General features: G+C 41.2%; 1 protein-coding gene across 1 annotated transcript in view; it reads right to left on the reverse strand.

Moving 5' to 3' along the window:
- Positions 1 to 342: 342 nt before the first annotated feature.
- GAS6 (growth arrest specific 6) overlaps positions 343 to 15417 on the reverse strand; it is a 39442-nt gene continuing 24367 nt past the window's right edge. Inside the window, exons 9-15 of the mRNA XM_054070992.1 lie at positions 14956 to 15074; positions 14370 to 14559; positions 8884 to 9048; positions 7172 to 7340; positions 5404 to 5576; positions 4374 to 4602; positions 343 to 1014 (exon numbers count right to left, since the gene is read on the reverse strand). Coding sequence (XP_053926967.1) covers positions 863 to 1014; positions 4374 to 4602; positions 5404 to 5576; positions 7172 to 7340; positions 8884 to 9048; positions 14370 to 14559; positions 14956 to 15074 — 1197 coding nt within the window. The 3' untranslated portion in view covers positions 343 to 862. The remainder of the gene's footprint in view (positions 1015 to 4373; positions 4603 to 5403; positions 5577 to 7171; positions 7341 to 8883; positions 9049 to 14369; positions 14560 to 14955; positions 15075 to 15417) is intronic.

The following is a 15417-nucleotide window of genomic DNA, read 5'->3' on the forward strand; positions in this document are numbered from 1 at the left end:
TAAGCAACAAAAATATGTCATCACCAGATAATATTCCCCAGTTCTTGACACCTCATCATTTGCTTCAGCAGTTATTGACACAAAAGCCATATGGCTTTCAACTTATTCAGTCTTTGCTTCTAATTGTTTCCTGCTGTCCCAATTTTCTTTACAGTTTTCTGTCGACTGAGAGTTTTTCTAAAGGTCACAACTGAATCTTCTTTCTGTGGTACCAGGAAGAGAAACTCTAGCAATAAGAATAGCATCAACTATTTGCTGTCCAGCCCAGAAGATATGCAATACTAACATAAGCATATAAAACCCCCACCTCCAAACAAAAACAAACAAAACAAACAAAAAAGCCCCCCACCAGTGTAATTTCCACATCAGGCATAGCCTGAGTCATTATCTCCAGACAACAGAATAATCTCAGTACAGATAAATTAAAAACTTGTATGTAAATATTTTATTCTCTCATATTTTGCAAATCAGAAAGCAGTGTTTGGTAATAAAAAATAATACAGAATTATTATTTTTCTTCCAGTACACACTCATATATTAGCAAGTTTTCCACATTACAGATAAAACTGTCTTTTACAGTCTAAAGCTAACATTCATTTTAGGTATATTCTATACTTTGGGCTTATTTAATATTAGTCTTCTGAACTATTTACAAATATATTACAACCTTTAAACCTCAAAGCAAAGGAGTATTTCAATAATCAATCTGACATAAGAATCAGTAGCTCCTACATAACTTCAGTGTTTAAGAGAAACTATACACGCAGTGTGGTTGGTCTGAATAATTTATGTCTTTAAAAAAAAAAAAAAAAGAAAAGCATTGAAAGTTTCTGAGTACAAAACTTCCTCATTGCAGTGGTACCTACTGACCCGCCTCAACTGGAGGACAGGAATGTGAGGTGATGTCGCTGTGCTTGTAGAGAGCCTCGTCCAAGTCCAGTGCCTGGTTGCTCAGCTTGACAGTCATGCAGCCGTGGTACGATGCCGTGACCGGAGTGGAAGTCACAGGAACGTCTGTGTGAAAGGGAAGACAAGCATCTCTGATGGCTGGTTTTTAATAAATACGTGCCCTACCTATGCTCAGATAAGCTTCCCTTCAACTAATTCAAACTCTCCTTTTCTTCACTTTGTTTCTGCCTGGCCCCAAGCCCTCTCATCAGAGCACAATCCCAGACATGGGAAAAACACCACCTGTTCTTGAGCACCAAAGCCCTTCTACCAGACTGAATCCTTGCTCAGCTGCTCCGTGTCTCTGCAGGGCCTCCACTTCTGATGAAGCTATGTGCTGCACAACAGCAACGGTTCACTCCAATTCCACACCATGTTCATGCTGCTTTACATCTCAGTGTTTCCCCTCCTCCATATCTGGACCCTCTACTTTGTCTTTTGTGAAGTTCTTATAGCTTCCTCTAATGTTCTCCCTTTCTCTCTTCAAAGTTCCTGCCAAAAGATTATCAAATGAGCTTCATGACAGGAAGGCTCCTCTTGTACACAGCCTGTACCACCTGCCAGACTGATCATTACCCTAAATAGCACAAGGAGGTTGCTGGCATTCATCCAAAAGGGGCTGGAATACATCAATCGAGTCAGTAAAATCAATGAGACTATTTTGTTCTATGGAGATCCACTGGTGACATACTTTTTTCTACCAGAGGCAGAAAACAAATAGCAAGGAAAAAGACACAAAGTACAGAGTAGAGGAAATTAGTCAATCTTATTACTAGCTTCTGCACCACCATATACACACTGACCTTAAATAAATAAAACCCCACACAGGAACATAGTAACATGAAAATTTATATGAACTGTAAATTTTCTCTACCCTTTCCCAAATGTTATTCGTTTATTTACAACCCAAAGCCGACCCAATCAAGCTGACTGTGCAATACAAAGCAATGACATCTCAAAGATCATTTATCTTTACAGATATGCAGATAGCTAAGTAAACTCCTTATCTGTACACTGAAGCAAGGACAACTTGAACAATAGTTCATCCTATTAACCTGAGATTATATGCAGTTTAAAGGGTTTTGACCGGAGACAGGTGGGGCCGCATTGGAAAGTGATGTGCTCAAACACAGCTCAGACAGACTCTAGAACTGAGTGAGAGAAAGAACATTTAAGTGGGATGCATAAGCCACAAAGACACACTATAAGTTTCTCAGCTTCCTGGCTGAAAAGTACTATTGCTTGGTAGCTGCTCAAACTAATCATTTTGGCTATTTCCTATTCCTCCTCATTTACCAAATTTTATGCTGAAGAGAAGGGGGCATCTGTGTTGTAGTACCTCACAAGACTGTAAATTAAATTTTGACTCAGAAGAAGTTGAAGTGTTGGCTTAACAGCTTTAACACTCATCTAAGGAATCACGCAGACTGCTGTTCTACGTGCCACAGGGCTGGCTGACAGTGTAGACTTTCAGTTGGATTTCTAAGGTTTGTACAACCAAAAATAATTACAAAAAAAATTCTGCATGTTATAATTGCAAATCAGGTCAAATATTTCATTTTCTGTTACAACTAGAAATGGATCTGTCTGAAATCTGCTCCCATGAAGACTTAGAATCCCTATTTAAAGGCTCCTTCACCTGGTGGCATATATATTGTATGGCAAAACACCTGCGCATCATATAAATTACATCATTTAGGATTTACCAGAACTGATAATACCATAGAAAAGGTAGTAAATGCCTGGATGTTTCCTTCTATCTCTTGAAACTCTAAATAATGTTTTTTCCACATCTTCAATATTAGCTGTACTTAGGATCAGACATACTAAATACAATGTCCCAGAATTCTTTCTTTAATTGTGGCACATGGAATAAAGACATTAAGTGTGACCGCTGCACTTCGGTTTTTCCACAGCCTATGTAAGTAGGGAAAAGCCAAAAATTACATAATGTTTTCAAAATTTGAATGAGCCAAACTCACTTAGATCTGGCCATTTGGTATAGTTATTTAACCTAGAGTGATGAATCTAACCAAAGTGCTGAAATGTTTATTCATTTGGCAAATTACAAGGTTTCTAGATGCAAGTGCTGGGTTCCTCTTAATGGCAAAAGCAGAGCACAGGCAGAAATTCTCGCTGCTGAGCAAAACATATCAAAGAGGGAAAGCAGCTAAACCTACAGAAGCCAGCTGAGTCTAAACAGCCGTGGCTATGACATCTCACACTTAGTTCTGGCTAATTAAAATCTGTGCTTCACCCAGCACAGTTAGTCTAAGCAAACCACAGAGAACTCGAGTGGGATTCTTTTCTGAGCTGTGTAAGTCTCTGCTGTAGGTTCGAGAGCTACTTCAAAGCAAGCAGGTCACTTCTCTTGTTTGTACAATGGCCAGCTTAGACAATTCAGATCCTGGAACATGCCACATCTGGAGATTCAGCCTTGTTCTTGACAGTCTGTGAACATTCCAGAGTGTGTGGCCTCCCTATTTTAGGTGTGGCTAGGAGCCATTTACATAATTGGCATAAATACTCCGTAAACTGTTGTTCATGGTAGGAACAGTCATACCATTGGTCCTGGCACACATGGTACCTCAACCACCCTCTTCAAGCCTGACCACTGCAGCACCTACCAAGAGGCCAACATAGCTGCCCCTCATTTGCTTGGGCAAGTAAGGGCAAGATTTTGCTTGGCTGCTGGCAATAAAATAGGATGTACTGCTGTGCATCAGAGACTTAAGTGTTAACCTTAATCACACTCCTTAGCAGTAGGGACTGATAAACCAGTTCAGCCAGAACAAGAAACAACACCCCAAACTTGGCCAAAATTCATGATTCAGATGGAAGTTTGATCTTTCAAATTCAGAATAGAGGAGGAAACCGACCTCCCACAAGAAGCCCTGTTGTTGCTGAAAAGCCAGCAAAACTATAAATGGTGGTACCCCCTTGGTTGTGCCCCAGGTTCGCTATGCTGGACAGAAATCTGCCAATTGTAGAATGCTGTGATCAGTTCAGAGAGAACATCAGCCAGGATGAATCATCACACTAGGCTTCCCAAGCTTCCATCAAAACAATATGAGGTCCTTGTAGTCCCCAGGCATGTTCCTTACATTGCAGGAGCCTGTGGTTCAGCTCCTATGGATTTTACCAGGTATAAAATAATGATCATGCTTTCAGCCACCCTTTAGAAAAATCACTCCTACTGCTGGCTGAGCAAACCCTCCACTTTCTATTTTTGCTTTCAGCTGTCCTCAGAAGGACACAATCATTCAAGAAAAACCATAACTGTCAAGTACACTCTCACATCTGTTGAGGTTACATGCCTGCATTGCAGACAAAACCTGCTCAAGCAAAAACTGAGACGGTTCTCCTGACTGCTCAGCAAGGTGAGTTGGGAGTCTGTAGTCCATGCTGCAAATCTGGATGCTCACCTGGCAATCCTCCCACGTAAGTCTTCACTGCTGACTGCAAAGAGCTCTCCAAGATGGACAGGCTGTCCTTTAACTCAGAGATGCTCAGTTCACTTTCTCCTGCTACCCCATCTACCCTCAGGGATAACTGATCTTTATTGAGGAGGATGTCCACAGAGTGTTCCTTCTTATCGCAGAGATTTATTGCCAGTCTGGACACAACCAGGTTCTCCAAGGCTACGATGATAAACTGGACAACAGGGGGAAAAAAAAGGGGCAGTGAGCAGAAATATACCTAGTCACACTTATCCAATATCACAATGACCCCACTGTAGCCTTGTTTACAAAGATTTTGCAGAGCGACCACTGAATTAGCCTTATTACTATTGCTGATTGTGTTCTGTGCTCATTTGCACAGATGAAAAAACAACGAACTAGTGGGACTAATTGTTAGTTTTAGCCACCCTCTTCTCAGAAAGAATCCTTAGTGCATCTTACAGAGGCAGCTATATTGCCCTGGAACCAAAAGACTAGAGCTGCCGTACGAGAAATGAAAAGTTGGCTTGTGAGTTTTAGTGAAATTATTCCTGATTTACACTCACGTAATGCCAGAATCTAGCCCTTTATTATGAATACTATTAAACCAGTAGCTTCAGAACTCCATCATAACTGGTGCTTCGCAGCACCTGGAACGACACCTAAGCCTGTTTCTTAACTACCTTGCAAGGACTATTATGATGAGCTCCAGAGAATGGGAATCCTTTGCTCATGGCATTAAACAGCTTCTGTCCCAGAAAAAAAAAATAAAAAAATATGCCTGTATTCAAGAGATCAGTTCCAGCTTTTACCTAGATGACATCCTCAAAGAGCTCCCAAGTAGTGTCTGAAATGTACCCATAGGACGCAAAACTTTGATGCAACCAATCACCTCAGACTCAGACCATATGCTTAACTGGTGGGAGCAAATAACCAGGCAGGTAGCAATCCTGACAACTTTCAGTTCCCAGGAAATAATAAGGAACCTTCTCTAGAAAAATGCTTAACTCTGTACCTGTTGTTTCAGTTTCTTTGTGGAGTGATAATCAATCAGAGACAGTGATAAAGGGACTGATGCTTCTTCTGTAACTAAAGCAAACAACACGCCAGTATCTGTTGCTGGTTGAATTGCAGCATTTACTTCTATTTCCCAACTTATCGTGGAGTCATTTCCAGAAGAAGGTTGGACTGAAGAAAAAGAAATGCATAGCATGAGAAACTAAGACTAACATGTCAGGCAGACAGGCTGTCCAATTTCTGCCTGGAGAAGAGGATAGATGGATGAACATATGGAAGGACTGCCACATTTCTTTTACTCAAAAACACCCCAAACCCTCCAAAGTACCTGAACATAAAATCAGAGAAGAACATGGCATCAGTTTCCTCTTGTTACCTTTTGCATTCTGCTGCTTTTCAGAATGCCAAGGTTAAGCTTTTTTATCACAAAGAGATTCCAATTCCCATGGCTGTTAACCCAACACGTTCAAAGAACTGCTGCAAGATAGGGCAGCCAATTTTTGAATCGTTCTTGACTGTCCGAAGATAATTGAGGAATCTAAGTCCAAATCTGACATCCAGGTAACATTTCTGTGAAAGGTTGTGTTAAACTGGAAAAGGATATAAGCATATTACGCTGATCACCTATCTGATCATTTTCGGATCACCAGCCTCTCAGAAGCATGGGATGCTTTATCTCACCTGCTGAACTCTGAATTAAACTCCCTAGCATCTTTCTGACTGACTCAGTGCCCTTGTAATTTTAAAGTTGGTGCTGGCTAAAAAAGAAAGATTTCAATCCTGTTTCTACAACCTCCCTTCACAGAAGTATTAGCTTTGCTGGTTCAGCACATCTTGAAATACAATAAGTAAGTTCTTTACAAAGCTTACCATTAAAAAAGCAAGTTTGTAGAAAAAAGAATATAAAAACACAGGTGCTGAGGACTCATCTCTGCTGAGTGCTGTCATTTACACTTTGGATGCTGCCTTGTCTTTACTTTGCAGCTTCTGAATCCATGTGGTAAATGAGATGACAGACACCTGATAGTCTCTAATTTACAATGGCACAGCAGAAAAATCTATATAATGATGCACAGAAGGCTTCTCCAGAGGAGGAATTGCACACAAAACTAAAATAGATGGTTGGCATTTGTTTAAAAATACTGACAGTTGACAGCACATATAAACAAACAGGATAATCCAGAATAAAGAAAAGGTGCCTTTCCGAGTGTTAAATTAGTATAGGCAAGTTTGGTTGCAAACTTACTGTATCTAGGCCAATTTCATTCAGTTTGTATCAGAGACAGACTTAGTGTGTTTGTCCCAAGTGTAACAAATACCACCCAAGGACTGAAAGTGAATCTGATCCTGAACATTTTGCTTCAGACAACATTTATTTTCTGTTCATCATAAACACAAGATATAGCACCATGGCTTGCAGCTCTTCCTATTTAGGAAAAAACAGCAGATAGGGCTGGAACCAGCTACTCTGCTGACAGAGGAATGTGAAGACCCTAATGCTGAAGATGAGCTGGAGTCAGCTTGGGTATGAAATGCATTACCAGAGCTACACAGAAAGAACCTTATTCTTGCTGGGCATCATAAATAGGCCTTCCTTCACTATGAAGCACAGATTTAGCTATTCCCACTTCACCCACATCTACCAGTCTCTTCTGCATTGGTCAACACTGAGCTTGGCATACGTGTACATTCTAAACTATTTATTAACCAACCATGGTTAGTTGCAGGACAAAAGGACAGAAATAAAAAAAGAAAAAAGTACTTACTATAAGTAAGATTAAACACAGCAAAACCTCGGCCAGGATAGAAAGACCCTCGTCCTGCTACAGAAAAGCACTGCATTTTTTCATTCATCTTTATGGTCTCTTGGATAGTGGTGTCCTCCCCATTCAGCCAGTTCCATGCCCGCATGCAACCATCCAGTCGAGGGTTTATCTAGGAGGATAAAGACGTATCTCATGCCTTGAACTACTATGCAGTGAAGAACAACCGATTTTGGGTGCAGAGGAATCTTGAGTTATATTATGATATCAAATAGGGAAAATCATTTTGACACATTATGAACTTGCGAATCAACTGGCAGCAACCCCAATCCTGCAATCCCAAGCAAGTAAGTCATCAGTATTCCCCAGGAAAATCCCTTGAGGACAGCTTGTCTCCACAGGACAGAAAGGTACAAGCTAATGCAGATACTGATTTGGTTGTATTGATTCTGTTAGCTGCTTTCACATGCAGTACATCATTAGTCCAATTTACTCCTAAAGCTCTGTAGCCAAAGCTATACAACTCCTGTAATTCTGCATTGCAAATGTTGGGAAGCTAATTTGAAGTTAAAACCCCAGTCCTTTGTGTCATTGCAAACAGCCTTCATGACACACAAGACATTGGACCTGTTCATGGTGTAAGTTATTGGGTTCTGGCTTAAGGGAGGTGTGCCTGAGCCACAAGATGGGCACACTACTCTGTATACACCTTCTTCTTCTTCCCAATTTCTAGTTATGTTATCCTGTACCAAACGTCAACATTAAAATGTGAGACAGTATGTAAAGAGAAGGTTCCTTGCAAAGCATCTAAATCAGCATCATTACGCTCAATTAACTGAAGTACAGAAAGAATTAAGTGTCAGAGCCAGGATAAAAAGCCTCAGAAGTTTTTGGCCGTCAATCCTATATTCAGACCACACCCCAAGCTGAATGTTTTAGACAAGCTGTGGCCCTGAATGACTTCTTATGAGGAACAAAAGCCTTTCTCAGCTGCTGCACTCCCAGTCACAGAGCCACAAGCCTGACACCTCATTTAGAAATAAAGAGATGCCAATTTGGGTTTCAAGGTGCCAGCTCTGTGTGTAGTGGACATTCACACAGCCTGAGCAGCAGCTATTTCATCATCCAGTATCACCCAAAGAGTGCCTTAATTCCTACTCATATGCCCTATCAACTTGAATTAGTAGGAAATAATGAAAAATAAGCTTCCGTTTTTTCTTGGGTTGTACTAAACTGAAACAGCAAAAGGAGGCAGCAAAATGGTGATATGCTAAACACAAAGTGCAAACTTCAGTCACAACACAAGAATTGTCCCCAGTGCTGTTCCAAGATCTGGTGGGCACAACGGTACCCTCACACAGCAGTGTGTCTACTGACCCACTGGGGCCACTCATGGTCTCCAAGACAGCGCGACTACCAATAGTTGTCAAGGCTTTGTCACGTGCTCCAGTTTTGCTGTGTCCTAATTCTGCAAGCTAAAGGTGGTACACATTTCACTCAAACTTATCAAAAAATCAGGAGTCTCACCTTTGCTACTCCCTTATGCTCCCTCTGTATATAGTCAATGGAGAGAAAGCTGTATCCAGAAGGTGATAATTCCACCTATTTTAGGGCAGGCTGAACTGCTCTCAGGAAGGACCTACACTACCCCAAGAGAAGATGAAATCAAGGCCTTCAGGCAAGCAAAACAACATAAGTCATCCTGCTACACTTACCGGTAGAATAAGGTCCTTTGTTTTGAAAGGAATGCCTCCTACTGTCAAATTCAGCTGATACAGCCCTTTGTCCAGCGTAAACAGATCCCCTGAGACAGCTATTTTCATAACTGCATCCCTGTTGACCTTTATGACCAAACTTCTTTGGAGTTCTTCAGCAGAGATCTGAAAAAGTAAAATTGCAAATAGAATAATTCATTATATAAATGAATCAATATCTGCAGCCTCAACTAAAGGACAGATGCCACTAGTGAAATCCCCAGGATGGACATATATTTTCTATCCCCAAGCCTCTTTGTCTACCTTTTAAGTTACACTCCACCTTGATATGCAAATCTTTACTCTAGGAAAGCAATGTGGGGTTGCGATAATGATGAAGACAGCTGAGCTACATCAAAACAGCTACACAAAAAGACAAGTGAATTAACTATATGATATTTGTAGGTTGCTCTATGCAAAATGTAGATGCAATAATGAGTTATTAATGGAAACATTCTATTGCAACTGCACGTGAAAGAAAAAACTTAAAAGACAGATCTGAAGATGTCTTTTGTTGGATCAGTAAAAGATAAAGCAGAAGCCTTGCAGCCACACTAAGTCTAGTCTTTGAATATTAATCTCTGAAACAAGGAACAACAGAAGATATCATATTTAAGAGGACAATAAAAGCGTGTAATAGACAATAATTTTTCTCTCCAAAGGTCTCTGCAAGTTTTGCCTCCATGCCTCTGAACTTACAGGAAGATTCTATCACCACTGACATTTCAAAAACTACTTCAAAATTTTAATTCTGACCAGGCTGCAGAGAGAAGCACTATAAAGCAGCCAGCTCTGTGGAGGGAGAGGAGCAGGTGAAGCACAAAGCTGTCACGCAGCAGATTCTGTGCCTTGAGAACTGGGTTCTGCTACCGATGGGTTGTTCTGTTGCTATCGCAGAAGACAACCCCTTTCTTCCTGCAGAGGAGAAGAAAGGAGCACAACTTGGCTATTCCATTACCTTCAACACAGCACTCCTTTTCCCCCCTCCATGACAGATAGCCCATCTACCCACTCCTCATCAATACAGCTGTGTTCCCTGGGACACCCAGACACTGCCTCCACCAGTAAGCCACTGTATAGAATCAAGTACTTATTTCAGTGGCTGTTTAGACTCATGCTTCCCTCTCTCTGCTAATAGGCCAGGTTATGAGCATCTCTCTCTTTGCATTTCAAGAGCAGCTGCCCCAAAATTGCTTCCACCAGCCACACCGAGCTCTCTCCCTCTGTGGCTGTAATGTAAAGGATAACAGAGTTCAACAGATTTATTCCTGGACATTCCCTTTGGATTGCAGTCATCAGTAATGAAGTTTAAGGGAATTTGATAGACAAAAACTTATCCACAAAATATATATATTTTTAACTTCTCCTGTGGATCCCAGTATGGTCTGGTTTACACTGCTAAAACACTGTTTACATCTGGCGTGTTGCTCCATGCTGCATCCTACAGGACATGAATTTACTTGCCTGAAGCTTGCTTGTTTAAAGTGGCATGTACACCTCCTCACTGCAATCCATGAAGGCACACAAACCAGGCTCAAACAGGCTTTTTTGGGCATTGGCAAGCTGTATAGTCCACTCAGGGAACACAAGCCCACAGGTCCCGGCAGCCACAGCCCGACTGGTTTAGCTACACTGGCTATCAGACACCTCTGCTTGGCGCGGCAGTCACCTCTGCCCTAATGCAAAAGGATGCAGAGCACCACAAGGAGCTGGCACTGACCATCTTCCTGTTCCTGGCACAGATCACAGGCAGCCATCGAACAAATAGGAATGGCATAAAGCTGTCTGCAGTAATGCCTCTACTGTGCTTCCTCTGCGAAGAAATCCTGCAACTCACAGGCCCACCAAAATTGCAGAGCCTTCTAAAATTTTATTAGATTGCATAGAAAGTAATAGCATATATTTTTTTTAAAACAAAGTCTGAGTTCTTAGCTGCTTCTAATCATCAATATAAACAACACAAATTCTGTCGATTCTTCTGTAGGAGAAGGGGTTAATCCTAGTGGCAGCGTTTAACAAATTCAGGTTTAGGAAATTACATTCTGCCTACTTCTTTCTGCCCTCTGGCATTTTCAGCTTTGGCTCTTTATATTCAAAGCTTAATTGCTGGCACACCACCATCACCTACAAACTAAAAGGGTAAGCATTTCAGCAGTTAGCAGGCTCCTGTAATTCCCACCTTGCAATTAGCTGCTGCCGCCTGCCACAGTGTGCCCAGGGAAAATCAGACAGGCAGTTCTCATGGCTAACAGTTCCCATACAGTTAGCCATAACGGCAATCCATTTTCTGGTTTGGATTCATGCCCCAGATAACTCATAGGACAGAGCCAGTCTGTCTACTCATTGCTGAAAAACAAGTGGACAGCACTGAGAAGGGACAGGACTACAGGCAGCCACAGGGTTAAAGCCAAGAATGAATCTGCTTGTGATTGCTTAACCTTCAATTCTGACATTTAACAGTCTAGGTAGATTATTATTTTTGCTAACCATACTGTCCTCATGCCAACTAAACACTGAAAATAAGACAAAATGATGACTCTTTTTGGAAATGCAAAACAAACAGAAGGCAAGTGCTTTCTCCACTATCATCAGTTCATACATGCCACTTTATCCAGCTACATTACACACAAATAACTACTTTAGAAGTTCTTCCTGAAGCTCACTTGTTTGTGTTTTCAGTGCTGGGAACGAACATTTAAAAACAAATTAGGAGGGATCAACATCACATAAAATACCTAGGTAGAAATATTGGCCTGAGGTTTTTCAAATGCCTTCAAATTTCCATAAAAGTATGCAACTTTTGCTCAAGATACCAAAAGGCACCCACTGCTGATGTTTTCCGTCTTGTTTTGCTTTTAAATAGACATTAATTTTTTATCTCCTTAAAGTTAAATAGTAAAATTATTATTTCCTCATGGCCCCTATTATGTTCTCCCAAGTGTCCAAACTCCACTGTTCTAGGCCTAACCGAAACTAAGGGCTTGATCCTGCATGTACTGAAGTCCAGACTAAAGTTCCCAAACTTCATTTGAGTCTGGACTGCAACCTTTGAAGGTTGTTGGAGTTGTGCTTCACAGAAGGGGAAGATGAAAAGTCCAAACTTAAAATGAAATGTGCATCTACATGTTTTATAAAAGGAGACAGGTAAAAAGGAATAATACTTCCCTCCTCAAGAGCGTTTCCCAAATTAAAAACCATGCTGTCCAAAGGAAAAAGGAGAAATGAGGGAGAGAATAAAATGAAGGAATAGAGTTACAGTTGCATGGCTCAGATTAAGTGATATTTAGAGACAGAAATGACACTGGATGTCAAGCAGATGAGAACAAAGTACCTGCAGGGTGGAGAAAAGGGAAAAAAAAGAGAGCAGACAAGGCAGAAATCAACAGCAACTCCGTAATGCAAGCAGCATCCCAAGTCTCAGAGGTGAGTCAACAACGAGGTCAAGAGGCTAAAGGGTCCTTCCTCCTGATGCCTTTCATCTCTAGGTACATCCTTCCGCCTTTGGCCTGCATCAGGCACATCATTCACAGTTTCACTTTGGGAGACACTCACCAGAGCTATGGCTATCAACATGCTCCAAGCAAGCACTCCTGTGCCAGCCCTGCCTGGTTCTCCCTCCTCCGCTCATACCATACAACGTCCCTGGCAGCTCCCACGCCCTGCTCAGCCCTCTCACAGCACCCACAGCTCAGTCTGCACTGTCCCAAAAAGCTTTGAGGGAGAGTTTCCAGGGGATTTATGCAATCTCTAAAAAACTGCACCAGGAGCGCATTGCTGCAGTAACTCAACCAAGCAATTTGTTGGTTATGACAGTATGTACGGATAAGAACCATGACACCCCTGGCTGGCAGGAGACCAATAACTCCTGCCTAAATATGGTACCTACTGCCCTCTCTACCTGCAGAAAGCAAACACAGCCTTTGTTTATCCCTGTAACTCCTATGTGCTTGAGCATTTTTTCTATTACTTGAAGAAAGAAAATACATTTCAGCTGTTTCTCCCCACACTACCATGGAAAAGTCTGTAATTATTTCATAATGAGGTCTGGCACTCAACAAGTATTTTACACTGCTTTAAATGGTTTAACATTGTAATGACTGCTTTTTGTGAATCCCAAGTCATTCCAGTGGCATCAGCTCTGCTTTTCACGTCTTCTCTTACCATCCTCCCTGTGCAGGCAATTACAATTGCCATATTTCAAATTAGCAGAACAAATCTTACAGCAAATTTAGTAAGAACTGGCTTGAGGCCAATCCTATCTGTAAAGATACAGGATGTAATACATTTTATCTACAGTTTTGCTGAACCTCTACAGCTCTCCATTTGGAATCTAAAATTGCTTCAGTGGCAGTAAAAGAACTGAATTAAGCACCACCTCATCTGCTGGAAACATTAGCAAATGTCAGCAGTCGACAGTGAATGCACTGAAGGACTTCTTTATTTATTCATTAGAATATACTCATGAGAAACAAATTTTTTTCCCACCTTGCTTTCTTTTTTAATGAATAATCCTGGTTTTTTTATGCTAAAAAATCTATACCAGAAAATTGCTCACAACTAGCAGCATCCGTATGTCTCATATGTGAGTTAGCTGAGAACTTCCCACCCACTCCCCAAGAGACTTAGAAGTCAGAAGATCCAATTAAGTAAGAAAAAATGAAAGGGAAGGAAAAGGCATAAGTGAAAAGATGCACATAGAAATTCCTAATCTAGTGTACATCATACTACAGGATGCTTTTCCTGTTCCTGTCACAAACAGTAACACCTGTTATGTGTCGTGAACGACCAGGAGACGTTGAGACAGAATCAAGAACATGAAGCCTTACAAGCTCCAAGATGCAGTGCATCACCTCATGAGGTTGCTGGGATTATGTTATTAGTAACCAGAGATCTGCTTCATTTCTAATGGACCCCAATATCTTTACAAGGGAAAAGGATACGTTTGTACATAAACAAGCCTGAGGAGTGTAAAAATGGATACTGTAGCATAAGAGATTTGTCAAGGGCTCTGACAATCTGAACCCTGTGATTAAATAAATAAACAAGGAGATGAATAAACAAAAACTACCATACAACAAGCAAACCACCTTTGGAAACTTCCTTAGGAGACAGCTACAGAGTTCCTATCCTCTTTCTCTCTATCAACCCTCACCCAGAGGGCATCTTCTCAACCTAAAGTGAAATGAGCTTAGCACTGTTGCATCCCAGAGGCTCTCTGTCTGCTCTGGTTGTGCAAATTAGTGATGTAATCTAGTTTACAACAGGTACAAACATAATTAAATTTGTTAGGACAAACCTTAGAACATTTAATGTACAGGCACCCATCGAATGGATAAATGGGTTGGAAAAGCATCTTCTCAAAAATACACAAATTCTAGCTGGCCTTGACAGAATGCATCAGGAACAAGCCAAGCAAGGGTAAGATCTCAGCAGTGGTCTGGACTCACAGTTTGCCACATGCCATGGTTGATAAGTGGTCCACTGCTGGTCACGCGGCCTATTCCACTGTACTTCAGCTGTAGCTCTAGCCGTCCTTTGCGCAAAGCCAAGACTACCCATGTGCTGTCTCGATGGCCTCCAGCAAAGAAAAGGATACCTTCAGGATCAAAGGTTCTAAAGTCGAACTCGGCCACAAGTCTGACCACACAGGTGCCAAGAAATAAATTAGTTATGCAGAGTTCAAAAACCACAGAGTACTTTCCATTCAGATATCATTCATTCTAGCAGTTATAAAGCTCCATTAAGACATACTAGCTTTTAATGCATTCCTGAAAGACTTAAGCTGTGAGGATGGATTTTAAAGTAGTGTCAAGAATAATGAATACATTCCTGTACTTCAGTAATTATCCTGGGGGCTCTGTAGTCAAAGCTGTCTTTCTCAATTACTAGTTTGGATAATGTTTCACCTTACAGGACTCCATAATCCAAACAAATAAGGATGATTATAGGAATAATTATATTGTAATGACTTAACTCCATTGCATGCGCAAAAGCCAGACATCACATTTGAATACCATTCTAAGCTGTCCTCACCTTGTCAGTTGTTTCCTTTTGAAGCGCAGCCTGATAACAGGAGTGCCGCTGAACATCCTCCCCAGGTACAAGGATTTAATACTTTTTCCAACAGCAAAAGGCACACATGGTATTATGTTCTACAACCAAAACACATTTTTTGAGTGATTATTCTCCTCACACAGCAGAAAGAGAATCAGAGAGTATGTCTCCTCTTCTTTTCTCATGTAGTTGGTATACATATAGCAGGCTAGGGCACTTTAATATTTATACTCTCAAAATACTGTTGTTTTGGTACAGAGAACATTTCCTCTTTCCTTCCCTCCTCCCTCCTATCTGCCTTGGAGGAACGTTTTCCTGCTACAAAAATGAAATCACACTCATAAGGTATAGCATAAGGTTTTTTGCTGCAACACCCTGCCTGCAACAAAAGATATGCCAAGAACTTGCTGTTAGCTGGTTTCTGCAGAGGCAGCCTGCGCC

The sequence above is a fragment of the Cuculus canorus genome, chromosome 1 (genome assembly GCF_017976375.1).
Source record: "Cuculus canorus isolate bCucCan1 chromosome 1, bCucCan1.pri, whole genome shotgun sequence".
NCBI lineage: Eukaryota > Metazoa > Chordata > Aves > Cuculiformes > Cuculidae > Cuculus > Cuculus canorus.